Here is a 22,652-nt window from a genome sequence, read left to right as displayed (position 1 = left end):
CAAATTTGCGCCGAATCGGCAGGAAGGGGGCATATAGAGCATTTGTTGTTGAGATATTTCAATTAAAATGCGTCCTGTGTTGATTGATGGTTGATATAACTAGTGGGCAAGGCACGGAATTACACGTCAATCACAGTAAATTAAAATTGCACCACTATTTCATCAATACAATGGTATATAGAACTACATAGCAGTCATTTTAAAATAGGATCGGGCTTATACTACCAATGCAAAAACACAGCATTCTATATCGCCAAAAATAATTTGGAAAAAAACTTTTACTGAAAATAATAAGCAAATAAAGACCAGTGTATAGAAATAGACGGCTCGAACCAAAGTTTAAACTGAATAAGAAGCATCGTGAGCTCTGCGCAATATCTTGGTATAACTTCGGGTGACTAATTATGTAATTAAAAGAACGCCTTCTAATTTCTTTGTAAGTCTAATTTCTTTGTAAGTCTAATTTCTTTGTTGTCGGATTCGAGACGTGGAACATATAAACAAATTAAAGTATTTTAAACGACACATGCACGCTGTCATGGTCGTGTACAAATACCCGAATCTCTTTTTTGGATTATAATTCGTTGACGGATTTCTGGGGTGTGTATATTTCCGTCTTTGATGATTCTTTTATATAAACCGCGTTTTTGTTTTAAGTTTTAGAAAGAAATTGAATTAAATGCTCTTCGATCGGGTTTAGATTGTGGGGCAAGATGGAACATGCTTTTATTCCCTTTTCTTACACCACTTGGAAAATTAATCGGGCAATAATTACAGAATTGTAGAACTGTAGCTCCGCCACTCTAAAAGAGCATTTTTAATTTCTAAACACCTCCTACAGAAAGAAACCATGTTTTTTTTAGGTTGTAACGGTATCCCATATCACCCCACAGTATTATATTTTCACATTAGAACAATAATGACTGCTTTGGAAATTGTATATTGCTCCATATATTTCGCAAGCCACACCGGCGGACCAAAAAATGTTCACAAAATTCAGCTTGTCGTTTTCGCCAAGTCATTTTCCGGTAAGACGGTTAAGATTAACCTCGAGCATAATGTTACAGTTTAAGCCGCTTTTAGTGGTTACGGAACGGTAATAACCTACTATAAATGGTAGTCGAATACTCTGTCTAGTAAAATAGACAAATGAAAAATTACACTACTGTGCCGTGAACGTTAGTTATGCGCACAATAAACTGTTGCTGAAACTCGATTGCGCATTAGGCCAACACAGTTTCTGGACGTTGATTTTAAAGTTGGGCAAAACACAACGCAAATGTGATTCATGTATCACTATAAATACCAACCGTGGCGAGTCAGTGAACGACGGTGTTGGCGAAACAGTAAAAGTGAAACGAGGTAGCGAAAGTATGCGGCCGTGGATATTTCCAATACAAAATCCTGGCTTAAATTACACGGCGAGTACGAAGACAACGGAAGCTGCCGTAGATCAATAGCTGAGTTAAATTCTTTTCCAAAACGTTGTTTGATCCTATTGAGCTATGGGAGCAATTGTTTAACGAGTGGTAACGCGACGATTCAACGTGTTATGAATCGTTGTTTGGCAATTGATTCGTTTTTCCCAATCGGATTACATTTTATAAAAGGTTCCCTTTCAATTGGTGGGGTGCGCCGCTAATTAAATGTCAGCCATGTATGTTAAGTTCTTTGTGGAAGAACCACGTTGCTATGTAAATGGTCAATATATCGACACAAGTGTGTACACATTTGTTTAACAGGGTTGAGACGCAATTCATTGAACCAGAAGAAGTTTTGTGGCGAAGGAAAACATTGTACATTTAGCATAAAGCTGTTTTTTGTTTCTTGGGAACGTTGTACATGTTATTGGGGAATTCATATATCATAACTTTTACGGGAGAGCTTGGGAAACAATGTATACCTCTAACCAAGCTTTAACCTTGCGTTATTTTTTGTCTTTTTTAAAGAAGACGTACCGATAATGTGAGATTTAAATAAAAATAACTGGCAGGGCCAATAAAATGTAAAGCAGGCTCGCCTAGAGTCAGTGTTGTGTGACGCTTGGGCGGAAAATGCTTTTTCGAGGACTCTCCAATCGCAGTGTAGGACCCCCGTGAGTGGGAATTGTTTTCGAGCGCAAGTAAAGGCCCAGCGGAGACGGTTATGAGCTACCGCGGTATGGGCTTTTTAAACTGAGCGCTGGAGATCGGTCTTTAGCAGTAAGAAGGGTGTTTGTTCAAAGGCAGCCTATCGTAACTTAGTCATAACGCGAGCGGCACTTGAGGGCCGTTGACCGAAACAATAAAAATCATTTTTTTTTCGGGGAGGCCGGTGATGGAAAAGAGCAAAAACACTGTAGGCGTAGATTCAAAGAAATATTAACAATTCGAAATCCCTGAAAAGTTTTTGTGGAAAGTGCGGGCGAGTCGCTGCATGGGTTCTGTATTACACGGTCAACAGTTCGACGCTAAGTGGAACTTGTGTCGGTAATTATAAAGGGATGTCCGATCACGCGTGATTAAAATGGTATTTTAGTTGGTTTAGACGGGTGAAGTTGCGGCCACGGAAAAGCAAAATGTTTCGGTTTGCACGCGAAGTCACGAAACGTCCGTGTGAAACGACTTGTTACTATGTTGCTAATTTGTGGCGACCGAGGGCCTGGAACGACCGCGGCTGAGTGTTTGAGAATGGTTTTAGCCGTCGCCGGTTCTCCAATTGGATGGAAACGCACATAAACAGATGTCTAATCCCTCTGTTACAATATCGAGTCGTGTACTTTTCATAATACGTCATCCCGCCATCGGGTACTTGAAGATCATTGTGTGTATGACGTCAGCGAGCTAGATAGAATTCACGGGCGACGTAAATGTCGAAGCAAAGTGAAATTCCGTGTTTCGGATTAACGCACGGCGCCAAGCAATTGCGTCGAATTAGGAATCGCATTTACGAGCTATTTGCGTACATTGGCCGGGATGCCCACGCTCCAGGCCAAGGTATAAACATTAACCACATGTAAAGCCACAACTCCCCATAGAGAACTTTGACGGAGAAACCATGACCTTATAATTTCATAGGTGCAGGAATGACTCGGTGCGAGAAAAACCGAAAGGTCGTTTATCTCAAGTAGCAGCAAAAATGTAGGCTGCAAATCGTTACATGTGGGAGACTGTGATTTATCTAAACAAAACATGAACAATTTTAAGAGAAACATCTTCGCAACTTAACAGGTTATACATCACAATCAAACTATTTGCTATTTTAAGCCGCAATTTCAGGCGACATGCTACCCAGTACGAGAAATCGCCGCTTGTTTTATGATTGTCTCGCGCAAGTCGTTGAAAGTGACCGTGACATAATGGTAGACTGACAAAACGGCGAAAGGTAAGAAACCACCAGATGAAAGATGATACGAGATATCCAGCAATTTACACTACACGGGAATAGGCGGTTGTTGCCAGTAATTTGCACCAACGTAAAAGGTCTCCAACTTTACATCGTCATTATGGTCTTGGTGTCTTTGAATTTGTGCGGGCGGCAATTTTGCGGCACAAACGGGTCACTGGTAATTCGTAACGTACACCGTAACACAGATGCAATTCAAATCGCCCTTGAAGCGATCAGGGCAACGATTACCGTCGCTTTAGAAAATCGCCATTGACAAAATGACATAAAACGACGGGAATGAGATTTGGGTCGCGTCAGCATAAGGTCGAATCGATTCTCTCAAACAAATTCGTCAACATATCGTGAGATCAAAGGCAAAAAGGAATCCGCATTATTAGAATGATGGATAAAAGCTCGTAAGTGGAATTCCGTGGAAGTTTTCACTGCCTAATCCCGCGGCTTTGTGTGCCGCGAAAAACGACACGGAACTGGACATGCTTACGATCAAGTGCTTTGAAATACGAGAGTTCCGATCCGAAACCACTCACTACAAAAGTACACACACCTCCGATTTAGAAGCGGGCGAAATGGAAAACGCGTGTCTGGCATCGAACGATTTTCGGCTGTTACATTAATTCCGTGCTCTATAAGTGGAAGGGCTGTCGAATAATAGAAGGAGCTATGAAAACATCTTTTACTTATGAGTGGTTTATTGTTGTGATGTAATGGCAACGATACGCCACTGTGTATTTGACCGTCGCGCAAAAATACCGAGAGAGGTGTGTATAGCAGCGAGGTTAAGTAAACTGAAAAATCTAACAACTGCGGATGCCTCATGAGTGAGGTACAGTAAATAACAAAAGTGTGCGTTCCATTGAATAAAGGGTACAGACCTCAAATCCTACTTTGGTCACCATATCTCACGTGATGTGTAACTAACACCAAGAATTTTTTTTTTGAAACTTAAAAACTCACCAAACAGATGTGGTATCGCATCCTATGTGTGTCCAAATTATTCAATATAGTTTATATTTGACCAACAGGTTACATGTGATGGATATAAATCCTGAGCTTTTATTTCATTAAAATGTTTCACGGCAACCTTTTAGGATTTTAGTTAGCATACCGCGTTTATTTTTATTTGTCGTTTACCGAATTAAATACACTGAACGAAAACGGAGTAATTTAAAACAAATACAGTTCCAGTTCCAAGTATTTTAACTTTACTTAGTGTGGTAAATAATTTTAAATAATCACATCAGACTTACGTAAAACCGTATGTTGCACGGTCCGTATCTAACCATTGTGTGTTATATGCTGATATTTAGTTGAATATATAAGGCAGAAGTGGGCGGGAAATTTAAACGATTATGTTTGGCAAGCTTGCTTGTGATGCAGTTTAAAGATTAAACTCTGTGAAAGACTAATTGCTCTGCTATAATCTTGGGTGTATATAACTGCTCCTACTTGTATAGATAAATCTTAATTGCAAATTTTCTAACGTGGATGATTTAAGAATAAAAATTGTTGTCAGCGTTCCAGAGAAATAATCAAATTGAATCGAGAAAAGGAAATTAACTTATCAAATCGCCATCGCCCATCGATCGTAGCTTTGTCACTTTAAAGTCGATGAAGTCACCCCTGGATACTGAGAGGCAATATATAACGGCGAACCCTGCTATTGATCGAAGCATTTAAAAAGTTCTCAATCGAATGCCATTCACTTCATTAATCGCGCGGGATCGGAACGGCTTCGCGCAATTGATCACAGGATTAATGGAACAGTAGCATGGCGTTTCTCTGATTGGGGTCGCGTATTCGGCCCAATAGACAAGGTCCTGACCGAAATCCACAGGGACGGAATCGACCGGCGCGCCGCTACAACCGCAACGGTTGGCCAACCTCTTAAGAAAAGAGATTGACATTCGTATACAGAGCAATCGCGGACGTTTATTTACAGAACAGCGATTGATAAACACATCAGAGGAGTTGTTGATATGAAAGTGGCGACTGCTGCAAACGTAGCTCCAAAACTGACAATTACAACATAAACAACTTGTAAAACAAAATTGTCACACGAGATCTGCATCGCGTGACAAGATGGCGTCAATTTCTATGTTGTGCTGCCGTCGTGGACGGATTTCGCCGTGACCCGCAGAAAGTAAAGTCGTAACTGTAAATGAACATGGGAAACCGAAAATATGAGTTTCCGAGATGCGAAATCCGATCCGTCGCCGCTGGAGTTCGTATAGACGCTGGCAATTCTCAGCGTAGAGATTTCTACGACTTAAACACGCGTAGGTTCGCAAGTGTACAGCGCTGGATGTATGTGTATATACGTGATACACGTCAAGGAAGAACAAAGAGGGTCATGCTGGGTCAAGTGCAACTGAAAACAGCGAGCAGGGGAGTCGACTTCGACTCTGAATTAAGACAGCGTGAAAAGCAACACTGGGTGTTGGGGAATGTGTTGCAGTAAATCTTACAATCTTCATACGTGGGGAAGTATATACCACACATTCCAATTCATCCACTTTCAACGAACATTAAGGCACGAGAGTTTAAAATATTCCTAAACAGTTTATATACCGTGTACATTGAGATTACAGCTTTAAAAGCCAAGCAGCTTGCCGGAATTAAAAAAAATCGTCACAATTCAGTCAATTCCTTATAGTAACCTTCAGTTTCTGTTACGCGTTTTAAATACACTGTATTGATCGAGTCGGGCTGACGCGGAGAATCGAATCGCCCCAGTTTGTTTACAATGCACGTCGATTAGTGACGTGTTAATCCCTAAACAATGTAATCCAGTTTGAGACATGCTTTTCAAACCCAATCCCCAAGCGAATGTTTTGGGATTTTTGGAAGCGCCAGCAGCCACACACGGAGAAAGATACCAGGAACCGACGGGTTAAATGTTGGGCAAAAATGGCTGATATACCCCACTGTGAGATAAAAAAAACGCGGAAAAAATTTTACACCCTTTGCTTGGTGAAGCTTTGTGGAACATAAAAAAAAACATTTTATATTTCAAAGCCGTTCAAGCGAAATGGCTTAAATTATTTACCAAAGCGAGAGTTAAGCAACAGTGCTCTCACGGTTAGGATAATCCCTCAAGGTTACAACTACAAGGGGTTAGTTGGGTGGGGGCGTCGGTGGTTGCACCTGTGGCACCGCATGTATTAGATGAAACTCATATTTCAAACCCACGGGAAAGGGCGAGTTATGGGGTATAGGAACCACAATCTACAACGTTGTCTATTGTGTGGCGTATTGAGAAAGGTTAAACCTTGGTTAAAATGTGAAATTTTTTACCACAGTGGCCACCGCCACATTAAACAGTATGAACAATTTTAAATGCGCTATACATGAAAAAAGCTTGCTTCAGGATAAATGATATAGATGTTTTAAATCAAAACTAAAATTAAACATGATCACGAGGGTACACGGCATCTATAAATACTTTCGTTGGTGATTTAGATCTGAATAACGGGACATCGGTTCTAAAAAGAATAAAAAACATTCTATTCGGTCCAATAACAGGTTCCATGGACAAAGGGTTATACATGGTGACGAATCGTGAGCGGCCGGTGTCTTGTGTGTTCAACTATTTGCCAAAGCCTCGTTGTGGTTCTGTGCAAACAGCGCAGCCCGCTTTAAACTAACACGAATTACCCGGCTATAAATCATGCGGTCGCTGAATTAAAATGGGCGCTCCGACGAAACAGGCGACGTCTTGGTTTAATTGGAAACCCTTTGACGGCTCGTCAGATCGCAATGAACGTGGGGTCGGTTCAGGGAACAGTCGGCCAAAAACAACTGCGTATTTAAAGCTTGAGACATTTTGCTTTGTTTGGGGGTAGCGGTGAAATAAGAGACGACCGTCTGTCATGAAACTGTCCCCGCTATTATGTACAGTCACTCAAACAACGTGGATACGCGAATACTGAGAGCGGCGAGAGAGATACCTTTAGAATATTTGTTTCACTGAATAATCTATTAATCAAATGGTTGACTTAAGCCATTTCAAAAAGGCCAACTTAAACTAGTTTGAAAGTGAGGATATACGGCTATGAAAACGCGAAAAACTGTAATACATGTAAATTTTGTATCTGAACTTACATAAAGGCCAAGTATACACATCATACGCGACAGAGTTATTTCGATTTATCCATGACGTTCAAACGAGCAATAGCGTCTATAGTGAGTTCAACGCCATATGCGACCACACAGTACAAGTGCTTATTGAGAGCAGCACACCTGCGCTTGTCATAACTTTAACATTGACACGCTATTTGCAATAAAAACGACCTTAGGATTCAATTTAAAATCCGTTTTCTTAACCTAAAACAATTTTAACATTTCAATAACGAAACGACGCTTTTCTAATTTAGGCGAACTTTTCGTTGCTTATATTAATATATACAGGTGGTTTCTTTAGTTTATCTCGCTAACGTCTTTACTATAACGCCTGGAGTATATCGCGGCTGGTATATAGGATGCTTATATGTGAATACTTTCTATCAGTAGCTAAAAACGTGCAAAATACACCGCCAAGGGTTTGCTTTGCATGCTTCGTTTAAAAAGTGGTAAAATGTAGAAATCGAGAAAAAAACACCGAACCATTAAATAAGCGGGGTTTACAGAGGAAAAGGTTTAAGGTGAACCTAGGTTCGCCCAAGCCAAATAACATATAAGCTCGTGCGCCCACATGAATCAGCGTAGTTTGGTATATAATGTATGGATGAAGAAATAACTATAGTATGATGATAACATGACCGACTACACAGGTGTATTGGCTTAAAACGAAGCTATGACGTGATATTGAAGTGCTACCTTCGCCAAGGTATCAAAATATAAACGTAATGCTACACACCCTTAGCAGACGGTAGGCCTACACGGTGTAAATTGTTGCAGTAATTGAGCTATATGGGTTAACTATATCTTAATTTAACAATATCTTGCTTTACCAGCGGGTCAGTTACTAACAAAGGATCTAGAAACTACCTTTAAAAAGCAGCGTCCGACATCAAAGGCTTCCGATATTGATGCTGTGTAAGAAGAAACGTCGAATCTTGGCGGGCTATCCACTGCGTCGCTGATTCGAAGCATGAGGGTTGTGTTGGAGGACAAAGCGGGGGTTCCTTTATCCGTTGCCCAAACCAACACTGTAAAGCTAGATCCACTGACACTGTCCAAGCTTCGCCTGCGAAACATAATGTGATTAGATTTCGTAGTGAAATTATAGCCGTATTTTGGCGGGAATTTTAAAATCTCATTTATGTACAGGACAAATTTGTATTGGGTTTGAATTTTGAGCTTAGGATTAGGATATTTAATTATTCCTGCTTATACATAATCACAGGTGTGGTGCTAACACGATTGAATAGTTAACAAAACGAAATAATTTCCCAACAACAGCAATTACAGGGCATGCGTCAATGGTGGTGTTCGCGGGTAACTCGAAATTACAACTTTCTATTTCGATGACTCGAAATGCGACAAAGCCGTCCTTTCAAGCGGACTTAGGCAGTGTCAATTTCCCCGACGCACAAGAGCGATCGTGGGCGGCGGATAAGCGAGCGAGGACAAAGGCCCGGAACTAATTAATGCTAGCGCGCTGGTTCCGATCGAGGTATTTGTTTGATATTTACTCGCTCGCGCTTTCCCGTCTCGGGGTTTTGACTTTGAATGTAGCAAAGGCTTCGGGTCGTGCGGCGTAAGTGTGGGTGCATGGGAACAATAATGATAAGGCGCGCAATAAACTGCCATTATAATAACTTTAATATATATATATAATATATTTTAGGACAGTTCGCGTTCGAACAAATTTAGTAAAATTCGAATGACTTATAACGATTTATATTCAATTAAAACAAAAAAACGATTCATGTTGAAATATGACATACAGTATATGCACAGCGGAAAATTGCAAAACCGCTAAGCTATATAAAGGTAGACTGAGCTATTCGTTATCAATCTCCGTTCAATAAACACTTCAAACAAAAACGGGACGACACTGAAATTAAATTTGAAATCGAATCATGGCGGAATAAAACGAAATCCACTTACGATGTTGTGATCAGCCCTGAGTCGGGATTAATATCTAACCAAGCACTTTGTGGTGAATCATCCAAGCGGTACGTCACTTCCGCGTTCACGCCTATGTCGGCGTCCGTGGTTGACACTTGTGTAACGAAAGTGCCTGGGAATATAGAGGATTAGAAATCGGGTAGTATAATACTGGTAAAAAAGTTGAGCGAAGCCCCAACCTTGTACTATTTGTACAAATCACTGTGAAGAAAAAAAAACTAATGTTTAATTTCTGCATCATATTAAAATAGAAAAACCGGTAAACAATATTTGAACAGCATTTTTAAAGTAATATTGTAATCCGGTATTTCCGATATGAATGACATATTAAATAATGGGGTCGTAAATTGTCCTGCTTGAAATGACGAACAAGTAATACGCCGAGTGTCTTACCAAGGAAAGAATTTTGCGAAAGTTCGACCTCTACCAGATCACTTGCAAACTTAGGTGGATTGTCGTTTACATCTTCAACTGTCAACGTAAACGATGTAGACGTCGATTGAGGATGGCTGTGACAAATATTACTTTCAATTTTCCCGTGCATAAAGCAGCGATATAAGGGTTTCAGCGCTGTATGTGGGGAACAGCGTTGAGAAAGTACTTGTCGGTGTAGTGTTAAGTATATAGTGTTTGCTAGTTTTTTTGCGTGGGGTAAATGGTATAGGGTGTTAGGTTTTGCGATTTTTGACACTTGGTAATAAGTTTTACGGGTTCCCGACTTACCTGCCAAAATCGACGGCAGTCAACGTAATATGATACGATGATTGAGTTTCTCTGTCTAATCGCTCTTTCACGCAAACCAGATATATCACACTGTTTTCCATCTGCAGCCCAAACCTATAGAGAATATAATTCATTCTTAGATGAGTTCACCAATGAGGGGTACTTGAAATCGTTCAAGTTATTATACTTTATTCTTTGTTATAACTGGTAAGAACTGCTTATACCAACAATAGCAAATGAAGAGATCCCTTTTGCAAACGTACTTAAGATTAAACAGATCTCTATTCAAGCCGTATGCTTTACAAATCAATAATTCTTTTACCTTCCATTTCCACCGTCCAGAGTGACATTAACGTGGCTCAATTCACCGAGGTCCGGATCTGAGACGGACACCCTGGCTATGTAATCACCCGGCTGTGCCCCCTCTGACACCTGAGTTAAAATATCAGTTTTTAAACGATCCAAAATACGATTTGTATGCCCCAACTTAAAATGAGGAAGTAATCAATCACCAGAGTGAAGTGTGTCAATAAGAACTTAAATTATAAAGTCAATAACTTAACCACACAAATACATTAATCATGAGAATCAAGATAGAGTCTTGATGCAGCAGCAGTTAATGAAACCTTATTCACCAAAAGTGCCATTAAAAATATAACAAGTTTCAATCCTTTACATTTAGACTTACCTTTGCTTCCCCAGCATCGAGAAAAATGACATTAATTTGTGGTTTGTTGTCATTTACATCACCAACTTCAACAATGACAACTGTGGAGCCAACTTGAGGTTGCGAACCATTATCCACAGCTTCCACTACCAGCTTATGAAGAACTTTTTGCTCAAAATCAAGCTGTTTGTTGAGGTAGATCCGCCCATTTTCACTCTCGATCTCAAATACTGCATTTGGATCACTCTGGGTTCGGTCAATGCGGTATGTGATCAAAGCGTTTAACCCTGTGTCCTCATCTGTAGCATTAAGGGTAATCACATCTGTACCAACTGCTGCATTCTCCTTCAACATTACTGTATATCGACTCAAGTCAAATACAGGAGGATTGTCATTTACATCAGAGATACTGATATGAACCTGCAGAGTTCCAGTTCTAGGCGGTACATCACCATCAAAGGCCTCAACAGTAAATGAGTAATTTGACACATGTTCTCTGTTTAACGTCCGATTGACAATTAAATCCACATACACCTGTCCGTTTATATGTCGATTGTTTAACCGAAATGCTTGGTCCTGCACCCCTGACAAGAGTTTATATCCCTGCACATTGTATGGGTCCGAGTCTGGGTCAGTTGCAGTTCCCAAATTGTACTTGGCACCAACTTGACTAGCTTCAGATATAATAAGACTTAGCTCTCCCTGATTAAATGTTGGCGCATGGTCATTTACATCCGTCACAAGAATTTGTACCTGAAACAAAGATGTATTATTGTAATTTAGGTTCCAAAAGTCATTTACTCCAAATGCACATAATAAACAAACCAACATACCTCAAAATACTGATTTGCAATGCTGTCATAGATTGCAACATCAAATGAGCTGTAAGTTTCATGGTCAAGCTCTTTTATCGTTCGAATAATTCCTTGATTTTCTACAACAACCCGGTCAAAATACACCATAAAAGGGTTGCTTTCTTCCGAAGTAATGTAATATCCACTTTGCTCAATTGCTGCAAGTCTACCCACTTCAGTACCCACGGTTGCATTTTCCAATACAGTGAAATTCAGGACAACAGACTCCTGTGCTTGGCACTGAATGGTGTGTTGAAATAACACAACAACCCCAAGCAGCCAATATGTCAATGCGAGTTTATGATTGGGTGCTTTGATTTCAGCATATTTCAGAACATGACCCATTATGGCATCATGATGCTGTAGTACAATCAAAAATTCTGGTCAACTCATTACGACCTAAAATCTGTTTCTGCAAAAGGACTAGGAAAGATTCCATTGGTAAAAGAGTCATAATACATGGTACATAAATTGTTATTTATATCTATAGCATATTACAACATGTTAAACGATATACTACAACGTTTAAACTAGTAGAAAACTATGTTTCAATCCAATTACTTTTGGATACAACATAAACAATGTCGTTGTTATAACTGTTAAGGCCTCATGCTGACTGACTAATATAATACGCCATAACAACACCAAGCTAACATTCTTACGATACGTCTTGACTACCATGTTGTCATAACCACTTGAGAAGACAGTCATATATTGCACACACTCTGTCACCTTCCTACTATAACTGTTTACAACTAATGTCTTGAGTTGTAGTAGAAAACGAGACAATCTGAAAAAATAGCGTCCGTCGATACGTTGACAGCTGGTCGCCTCGTTAGCGCTACATAGCGGTTGAATTCTATACGAATGTAGCTTGCTTTATTTCGCGTGGTCAGAATAAAGATAATATGGGGACCGAATTTTGCAATTGCAACTTTGTTAATGCGTTTGTGAGTGCAACTGGAAAAAGAAATATGCGAAAAGGTAAAAACCATTTCTTTGGTACTACCAACTCGCCGAAGCTGTTAAATGCATATAGGTTGGCCGTATATTAACACACCCTGAGCACAGATGAGAGAAGAGTTTACGAGTGGCCTCTCTCATCTGTGCTCTAAGTTAGCCACTAAGAAACATACATGGCTACCTAAACGATTTGAGCTTCGAACTGTTTAAAAGTTTTAAATTGAAAAAAAGATTTTTTTGTTTTCTTAGTTTATTTTATCTAACTAGCGCTGTCAGAATAACTTAGTAAAACGACAAGCAAATGTTATTTATTTAGAACAAAATAGTTAAGTTGAATAAACGTAGCATATTAAATTGCAGGAATTAAAGGGATTTACCACTCCAATCCATCCCAGTCCGTTTCTGCCACAAGCAGAAGTTTTTGCAGGAAAATCGTAGCGGTTTCAATGGCTTGCAATCTTAACTTTTTAACAATGAATACGTAATAGGCAAGTGCAATGAGTAAGTAGAAACCGAGTAAGTAAAGAATAAATACGGGTGGGTTAAGAATCAGAGGTGCCACGAGGAAAAATATGGTCATAAGACATGTGAGAATTGGAGCAAATATGGGTGCCTGAAATGCAATTTTTTTAAGTAAAATATTGAACGCACAATTTGTAGTTTTGACACTAATAACTTACTTTGTATGGTCTTGAAATGTCGGGCCTTTTGTACCTTAGAACTAAAACGCTAGCGGCACTGCAGCCTATAGACATCCAGTTCACAAAACCCTGGGCGTAAATCAAAGTGTAAACATCTCCAATCAGTATGAAACCAACGCTCGTCATCGTGGTCAGTATAAGTGCAGGGCCAGGAGTATGGAACTTTACGTGAATCATCGTAAAAATCTGAGCTCAATAAAATTATAGTGATAATCTGTTCGACGACTTAAATAATATTTCACAAACTTTACTTTGGGTAACATGCCACTTCTTGCTGCTACAAATGGGAACCGAGACCGAAGAAAAGCTGCGGCGTTTTGGTTGCCGAGCGTTGACACGCACACTGTGACAGGAATAATCCAAGCCACGGGACCCAAGACTTTGTTTGCAAATGTCACTGCTACTGCTGGCGATGTAGCTAGTTCCTGCACTGTCAAAACTACAAAAACATAAATCCTATTAACACATTAAATACAGTAGGGTCGGGGAAGATGGGGCACCTCTTCATTCTATTTTCTCGTTCCATTTGGTAGTGATCAAAGAACATTTAAAGAATTCCTTACGACTCCTATACATCATTGTTAATTATTGAAAACACGACCAGGTTATTTTGATATTATGTGCTGAAGGTCCCATCCGACTTCCCCCACCCTACTATACATTCTAAATTATCGCTCAAATACAAAAAAGTGAATGTTTTACCTGAAAAATATCCGACGTTTACACAAAGGTAGGTCAATGTGATAAGACTAAGCGAGAACATTACAGCTTTTGGTAGGTTTTCCTCTACATCTATTATTTCTTCCATTACGAAATTTAAAACCATCCATCCGTTATAAGAAAATATGCCCTGGTAGATGGCAAGGGCAATGTCTCCTGCCGCAACTTCTTGCAACGTGTCGAGTGAAAAAGCCTCTTTAAAGTTTTCTGTCCCCACTTCATTTCCTTTAATAAGTTGAACGATTCCTACGATGCTGATAATGCCCATACACAGAAATTTACCGACGGTGAATACGATTTCAAAGTTTACAACGGATCGAACACTTCTGTAGTTCATGAACACAATAACCAGTAGCACACATATTGCTGCAGTTTTGGTTAAGCTCTCAGAAAGGGCACAGTTTGTACCAAAGAAACCGCTGAGCAGATATTGTACAAATACTTGTAAGGTGATTCCAGCACTCACTTCTAATAACGACATGGAAACGATATACATGTAAGCTACAGGTCGACCATAAGCAAGTTGAAAGTTTGCGTAGTCACCGCCCGACGCCTTTATAGAGACACCAAGCTCACAATAACAAAGTGCAGATAAAAGGGCCACCAACCCACAAGCCACCCATACGACCATACTTAGACCAACGCTGCCATGCACAGCACTAACAACACCACCAGGAGATACAAAAATACCGGAACCAACCGTAGCACTCGTCATAAAAGCAACCGCCCCCCAGAATCCGATTTTCTTTTTTAGCTCCAACCTTTCCGCAGGAATATTTTCATTTTCTCCTACCGTCGACATATCGCAATATACAATCAGGTGTTACTGCTAAGAAAGCTTATAAAAACTGCAACTGCGCCTTCTCCCTTGTACTGACTTTATCAAGTTATGTCATACCCGACTGCGCTGTCCACGCGCTAGTAATTGCTGCTGCAGCCAACGAAAAGGTATAACCTCATTGGGCTAAATCTCCATTGCACTGTTTCACATAATCTACGTAGCAGAACGAAAGTGGCATACCGAAACTTTTGTTAAAGAAATAAAGCAACATGCCGTTAAAATACGCAACAAAATATCGCGTTACAGGTTCTTATTTATTCGATTAAAAAAAGATTACAGTTTTGGTTAAAAACAGAGCGATTGAAAAGTTTTAGGGTAATAAACCTTTAGAAATTACATTAAATTTACCGATTGCCGTTAAAGCTAAGGCGTTCATACATCACGGTATTTGCGACATCGGCATGTTATATCTGAGGATATCAAAATATTAAATGACGTGTTTATGATATAAAACCTATAGATTGCACATACGTCCTATTGAGCAAAATCCACACCCCTTTCAGTGTTAAACATCTCTTTCATAGTAATCAGTCTCTGCCACCAACAGAAGTTTTTGCAGCAACAAGGTAACAATTTTCATTCCCGGTAGTGTTTGCTTTTTCACCATGAATACGTAGTAACTTATCAATGACATTACATAGAAACCGATGGCAACAAAGTAGAAGACGTTAGGCTTTTCAATCATCGGCAGTATGACGAACAAGGCGCAGAGTATGCAGGTTAGAATTGGAATGACAATTGGGACCTTTTATTTTATTAACCAGTTATTTACAAAATTGTTAGTTTTTCGACATATTGTTAATTTTGTTATAAATAAAGGTAGGTCTATTTTTAATATTAATAGTAGGGTGGGACTCTAAAAAGCGTTGTTAATTGTTCAAAACATGATCAGGAAATATGGGGTTTAGGTGCTAACGGTATCCCATCTTGCCCCATAGAGCTATATACGTTTATGTTATGTTAAGCTTAGTTTATTAAAATATTATGTTCATATATAATTATTTGAAAACTTCTTATTTAATTGCTTTTACAGAGTGACAGGGAACATTTGAAGTAAAGAAACTAAATTTCCAAGCTGTTGTGAACCGGTATTATTACATACAGCAGGGCCATTGCTACAGCACGATTGAATGAGTAGATGAATGACAGTTCTTTAACCTGGCATATAGCGAGGTGACCACAGTCGTTACAAAACTGGTGTCATTTTTCATTTAACTCGTTTCCACTGACAAGTTGCCACGGGTATGCAACCTTAGGTTTGATTGCTTTTATTTGTATTTTTTGTGGCTGGCAATTTCGACAACCCATTGGCGACTTTAACAATGGTAGCAGCATCAAGCATCAAAGCCAGTGGGTAAATAGCCATACGTCATGCGACGACGAACACATAACGAAACTAAATTGGTATAGGTTTATGTTATAAAAATAAAAAGCAACTTACCCGGTAGGGTCTTGGCATATCTGGCTTTTTATATCTAAGTATTAAAAGGCTTGCTGCACTGAGGCCATACACTGTCCACTGCACAAAGCCCATAGCGTTTATCAAGAATTGAACGTCACCACATAATATATATATTACACCGAATATTGCGTTGAGAATAAGTGAGGGGACAGGAGTGAAGTACCTCACGTGAATCATTGAAAATATCTGGAAATTATTTACGTTATATATGAGAAACGGTGCTGGTGTATAACTTTTATCATAAAATACAATAGTTTATCCCAGTGTACTTGTAATTGTGCTATAAAGTAATTTAAACTTATTTGATTGTTATGTAATAAAATTCAAACGTTATTTAGTAGTGCTGGGGGAGATGAGACACCTTTAGCACATAATTTTCAAGCATCCTGATCGTGTTTTAAACAATTAACATGTTGTTTGTTAATTATCAAATAAGACGAGAAAATAGAACGTAAAGGTGTCCCATCTTCCCCCACCCTACTGTATTACTTTTGGCAAGTGCCCTCTTCTAGCAGCGACGAACGGCAACCTTCCTCGTAAAAGACAAGCACCGTTTTGGTTGCCTAGTGTCGATACACACACAGTAAAAGGGATAATCCATGCCATGGGTCCTAAGACTTTGTCGGCAAACGAAACAGCGACCGCTGGTGACGTCATCATTTCCTCAGCAGAGAGTACTGCGAGCAAAAAATACTGTTGAAGCATCTGTTATACGTATACTAACAAATATTGTTAAAACATGTGAAGGTATAAAGTTACCTGAAAAATATCCAATGTTTACAATCAGATACATAATGGTGACGATAAAGAGGGAAAACAACGATGCTCTCGGTAGATTCTTCTTAACGTCTGTTATTTCTTCTGCAATTGTATTCAGCACACTCCACCCGCCGTATGAAAACATACCCTGGTAAAATGCAAGCGCGATATCGCCTGGTGTAATACCTGCCATAGTCCGGTCAGTAAACGCATTCTGCAGGTTCTCATTGCCCACTGGATCCCCATTCACAAGACGTATTATGCCACCAATACCGATCAAGAACATAGCCATGAACTTACCAACTGTGAAAACTATTTCGATCTTCACTACTGACCGCACACTTCTGCTGTTTAGAATGGTAAGGCTTAATAGGAGCAAGCAGGAAACGACTTTAATGAAGACCTCAGGTGCTTTACATCCAGTCCCAATAAACCCACTGATGAGATAAGCGGCGAAGACTTGTAAGCCTATACCGCTGCCGACGTCCATAAATATGAGCGTCATAATATACATGTACGCTACCACTTTTCCATACGCAAGTTCAAAGTTAGCGTAATCTCCGCCGGATTCTTTCAGTGCTGCACCTAACTCACAATAGCAAAGAGCAGATAGAGCGACAACCATTCCACACACCACCCATATAACCATACTGAGCCCAACACTGCCATGCACAGCATTGATAACACCGCCGGGCGATACGAAAATACCAGAACCAATCATCGCGCTGGTAACTATAGCTACGCCGCCCCAAAATCCGATCTTTTGTTTTAAACGAAATCCTTCATCATTTTCCTCAACTTCGATACGTTTAGCCATATTTTGGATCTACAGACAGGTCACAGAACAAGTTAATATATTAAGCGATGCAATATAAAGTACCGCGGCACATTTACATTATACACAAAACTCGAACATTTATTTCACTTCGTCAAACTACCCTGTAGGCTTCCACACAGAGCAAGTAATTGTATTTACAAAGTTAAAGCAATAAATACTTTACTATTCGAGGCAACCAAACAGGACCTTAACTATTTTTAACACAGTTGTGCAAAATAAGATAGCGATGCAAGACACCGCCTCTGTCCTCCTGCGGTTACAAGATTTGCTATATAGGAAACGGCGTTTCTGGGTTTCATGTATCTGAAGTGATTTACGAGCTTGTTTTGTTCCGCGTATGGCAAGCAACTTTGTTGTAAACTGACAAGTGATATATTACTGTGGGGAAAGATGGGACACCTTTTCATTTCATTTTATCGTCTCATTTGGTAGTAAACAAAAACATTCTAAGAACCGTATACTCACGACTTCCATAGACCGTTATTACTTGTTTAAAAGGCGGTCAGGATATTTGAATATTATGTGCTAAAGGTGTCCCATCGTCCCCCACCCTACTATATATTACTGTGGGGAAAGATAGGACACCTTTAGCACATAATATCCAAACATGCCAATGGTGTTTTAAACAATTAACAACGGTCTATAGGAGTCGTAAGAATACGTTTTATAATTTTTTGAATTTTATTTGTTTAGTACCTTCATCACCAACCCTACTATATATACCTCACACAAGGAAAAGTCATTAGGTATATTCATTTATTTTATAATCAACCCAGTATCGGTAAACTGCTGTTTAAACACGTTAAGCTTTTTTGCTTAAACCCTTCCTATAAGTTAAAAAAATAACTGAAAATTTCAAGACATTTTGTCCCAATCTGTCGGTGCTACTTCGAGAAACTGCTGCAGTAGTACAGTCAGCCTGTCCAAACCTGGAAGATGTATCTTCTTGTGCACGCAAATGTAAAACACGAAGGGTGCAATCATTATGAAGATGGCGGCATACAGAATTAATATATCAGGACTGTCAATCAGAGGGGCGATTATCAAATATAAAGCGATCACTACCATTATGACTGGTATTAAGATTGGCACCTGAAATGTAAATAAAACATATTGTAGGGTGGGGGAAGACGGGACATCTTTAACACTTAATATCCAAATATCCTGATCGTGTTTTAAACAATTAACAGCAGTCTACGGGAGTCGTATAGATACGGTTTTTGATTCCTTGAATGTTCTCCGTTTACTACCAAATGGGATAAAATAGAATGAAAGGTGTCCCATCTTCTCTCAGCTTACTATATGTTAAACATATCTTCATTGCGAGTATTGCTTTAAGTTTAAAGTACCTTACCCTGTATGATCTCGGCATATCTGGATGAGTTATTCTTAGTACGATGACTCCTGCTATGCTGGAACCGTAAAACAACCAGACTGTGAAACTGAACGCGTTCAATAAAGTATCGAAATCGTTGGGAATCAGGAATATAATAGTCAGGATTGTTGTGAAAATGATGGAGGTCGCTGGACTGTAATAGTTTGTACTAGCCATAGCAAGTATCTGCGTATAAAAATAATGCAGAATTAATTACAAGAATAAAAGAACAGATATTTACGTTAATTAAAAACTAGAACAGAAATCTTAGATTGTAAAATTTTGTCGAAAAAATCCTCTATTCAATAGGTTAATTCCAAAGAAATGATCGTAAAAATATGAAGATTTTTAGAAAAAAATTTAAGGCAACAACCTGGGGTAAATGGCCTCGTCTTGCAGCGACAAACGGCAACCTTCCGCCTGTTAGAAAACTACCATGGACGGCACCGATAACCGAGAGACAAACTGAAAGTGGCATGATCCAACCAGCAGAGCCTAATACACGGTAACCCCATGTAATTGCTACTGCATCTGATGCAAGCATTTCCGTCGGCGTAAGGACTAAATAAGCGGGAAAATAGTAGGTTATTTTTGCAATTCTCTGTTTTAAACTCAGTTCAGATTGCCTGTCCATTATAATGGCCAGGAAATCTAAATTAAGTAGGCTACCTTGTGCACTCACCCGCAAAATATGAAATATTGACGAGAATATAGAACGATGTTACCAACGGTAAAGAGATTCCTATAGCAAGCGGAAGATTTCTCTTCGGGTTCTTCACTTCTTCTGTAATGTAGTTGAGGTTATTCCAACCTTCGTATGACCATAAGCCTTGGTATAATGCCAAGCCGATCTGAGAAAACCCAATGCCAGCCATATCTTCTTGTCGAAAGGCATTATTTAGGTTGTTCAGTCCAACTTCGTCTCCGAGGCAGAGTCTTACCATACCACCCACCACTATCACCGACATAGCAACGAATTTTGCAAAAGTAAGCAGCTGCATCAACTTGGAGGAAGCAGATACGCTGACATAGTTCAATACCGACAGGAAAAGCAGAATAACTATCGATGACAACTGCACAAAGGAAAAACATGATAAGGTTAATGAGTCCAAAAGTCACATTGTTTACATGCTATATGTAATACTATACACATACAGCATGCAACCTTTTTTGGTTAACAATTATTAAATAAACAATATTTACGCGCAAAACGTAAAACCAGAAGAGGGTTATAACATATACACTGGGTCGGGAGTAACTTGTACCTTCGCTGCTCTTCCAAAGCTTTTATAAAAAAAAAATCACCTTTACTATAACATCTGGTGGCTTGCATCCTGTGTAGAAAGCTCCCGCACAATAGTTTCCAAATACGATGATACTTGCTGCGTTACCAGAACCTCTTGTCATGATGCAAGAAGTCCATGAAAACGTGAAAGCAGCGACTGAACCATACTCTTTATTTAGATACGCATATTCGCCTCCGGACTCGTGGATGCTTGAACCCAACTCGCAATAACACAGCGATGCCAAACTCGCTATCACACCACACCCAGCCCACAGAACTAAGCTTAACCCAACACTTCCGTTTGACCCAGCAAGCACACCAACAGGGGAAACAAATATTCCTGACCCAACCATCGTCCCTGCTATTAGAGCGACGCCTCCAGCCAAACTGATGCTTTGTCTTAGTTCAAAGTTTTCTTGCTTACTGTTTACATCATCATCGGATGAAATCTCCCTCATCTCGTTTTCCTCAAATAATGAGAGTCCGGTAGCTGCTGAGTTAGACGATTGTCGTGATAGTTTCCTATTCGCCATCGTTTGCTGCGTGTTGTTAAACGTTTTCAATTAGCTGCAACAACAAACTACATTGCACGCGTAATTACCTGCAACAGGTGATAACGTATTGTTATTTAAAGTCAAACATTAACGATAAGTTCATAGTCGATCATTAACATGCTAGTACAAATGTTCCAATGACCGATAAATCAAAGGCGTATACATTTCAAAACGAGTTTTGATTTGTTTATTTCTTAAATTCATTTTCATTTCAGTTTGTTTCATATCAGTTTGTACAAAAATAGCTGCACACACAGAGAGAGAAACACAAACAAGAAGTAATGACGTCATTTCCAATGCTTGAGCTCCTTGTTCTATGTTTGTCTAAACGTTCACGCTTGACCAAACGGTCTAATGGTGAAATGTCACCCATGATGTAATTTTCTGTTTGTTTATTTGTTTAAGTGTGAGGTAAAAAATCCACACAATTACGATTGACGCCTGTATCAAGCTATTACAATTTAAGCGGGGGCGCATTGAAAGCCGTTTTCTCATGCCTTAATACCAGTAATCTTAATTAAATTATTATATTTAGGTAAACCTAGGTAAAGTAGTGTATGTTTACAAGTAAACACATGCATCCAGTTATACAAATGAAATCACTCAATCCTCATACACCATGAGTCTTCATGAGTTATAATAAATGTGTAAATCCGTGCTACGTACTTATTCACAGTCATCGATGGCGACTGAAAATCGCTTTGTTGGTAACTTGTGGTTGTTTTTTATCAAGCTTAGGCGACCGTTTTAGTAAAAGGGTTAATTAATCTTATGCTAATTAGTTTTTACGTGCTTACTTATTAATGTCTTGCTCTCTTGTCTTTATTTACATAAGGGTAGTAGTCTCTGCATAAACGTAAACTTGGATATTTAAAACAGTAACACAAGCGAAGTTCTGGGGTTGTACAGCAGCTTAGTACGACGGCACGCCATGGGGCATGGGGTTTAAGCCAGTTTTGGTCCATTACTCCGACACCCAGGGTATAAAATTCATTTAGTGAGCGCTTAATTAGAGCAATATCTGTTATCTTACCCAATGACCCATAGACCTATCAGTATCAACCTGGTATTTTTTAACTGCTGAGGAGCAGTTTTGGACAGCTACTGTCACTTTGTCAGGTTGACTAAAGATCGCCGTAATATATCTTAAAAACCCGCAAGGAAACTTTGTGGACTGCTGCGGCTTTTAGTTGCATACCGATACCGACAAATTGCAGTAATATATATAATATTTTTCATCTACAAGTTTAAGTAAAATAACTTATTATTCTGTTCCGATGTGGAAATGTTGGTGTAAGTCTTTAACTAAATACTGTGTGCGTAACTTTCTATATACTTTTGGTATACGCGTTATACTCATCACTGTAAGAGATAAACTTAAATAACTATTCTGTGAGTTTTAATAGGAACCCATATATATATATATATATATATAGTAAGTCTTAGGAGAT

General features: G+C 39.3%; 4 protein-coding genes across 4 annotated transcripts in view; all 4 read right to left on the bottom strand.

The window, feature by feature from the left end:
- LOC149740254 (protocadherin-16-like) overlaps positions 1-12,152 on the bottom strand; it is a 40,754-nt gene extending 28,602 nt beyond the window's left edge. The window contains exons 1-7 of the mRNA XM_089872683.1: positions 11,683-12,152; positions 10,871-11,602; positions 10,505-10,614; positions 10,183-10,296; positions 9,853-9,968; positions 9,439-9,571; positions 8,374-8,572 (exon numbers count right to left, since the gene is read on the bottom strand). Of these exons, the coding sequence (XP_089728809.1) occupies positions 8,374-8,572; positions 9,439-9,571; positions 9,853-9,968; positions 10,183-10,296; positions 10,505-10,614; positions 10,871-11,602; positions 11,683-12,048 (1,770 nt within the window). The 5' untranslated portion in view covers positions 12,049-12,152. The remainder of the gene's footprint in view (positions 1-8,373; positions 8,573-9,438; positions 9,572-9,852; positions 9,969-10,182; positions 10,297-10,504; positions 10,615-10,870; positions 11,603-11,682) is intronic.
- Positions 12,153-12,933: 781 nt separating this feature from the next.
- LOC149740253 (large neutral amino acids transporter small subunit 2-like) lies at positions 12,934-15,047 on the bottom strand. The gene is made up of 4 exons (XM_089871494.1): positions 14,070-15,047; positions 13,619-13,806; positions 13,347-13,553; positions 12,934-13,279 (listed from the first exon to the last, which is right to left on the bottom strand). Exons 1-4 carry the CDS (start codon positions 14,887-14,889, stop codon positions 13,040-13,042), a joined length of 1,455 nt encoding a protein of 484 aa, XP_089727620.1. The 5' UTR covers positions 14,890-15,047; the 3' UTR covers positions 12,934-13,039.
- A 116-nt stretch (positions 15,048-15,163) lies between these two features.
- On the bottom strand, positions 15,164-18,124 carry LOC149740252 (b(0,+)-type amino acid transporter 1-like). The gene is made up of 4 exons (XM_089871495.1): positions 17,150-18,124; positions 16,880-17,067; positions 16,370-16,576; positions 15,164-15,673 (listed from the first exon to the last, which is right to left on the bottom strand). Exons 1-4 carry the CDS (start codon positions 17,964-17,966, stop codon positions 15,434-15,436), a joined length of 1,452 nt encoding a protein of 483 aa, XP_089727621.1. The 5' UTR covers positions 17,967-18,124; the 3' UTR covers positions 15,164-15,433.
- Positions 18,125-18,574: 450 nt separating this feature from the next.
- Positions 18,575-22,590, bottom strand: LOC149740251 (b(0,+)-type amino acid transporter 1-like). The gene is made up of 5 exons (XM_089871491.1): positions 20,668-22,590; positions 20,045-20,435; positions 19,736-19,923; positions 19,342-19,548; positions 18,575-19,079 (listed from the first exon to the last, which is right to left on the bottom strand). The coding sequence occupies exons 1-5, from the start codon at positions 21,178-21,180 to the stop codon at positions 18,843-18,845; spliced, it is 1,536 nt and encodes a 511-aa protein (XP_089727617.1). The 5' UTR covers positions 21,181-22,590; the 3' UTR covers positions 18,575-18,842.
- Positions 22,591-22,652: the final 62 nt, after the last annotated feature.

This window comes from Ciona robusta, chromosome 2 (genome assembly GCF_009617815.1).
Source record: "Ciona robusta chromosome 2, ASM961781v2".
Taxonomy (NCBI): domain Eukaryota; kingdom Metazoa; phylum Chordata; class Ascidiacea; order Phlebobranchia; family Cionidae; genus Ciona; species Ciona robusta.
Note: the sequence above shows the minus strand (reverse complement) of the source record. Positions and strands in the feature narration are given on the sequence as shown.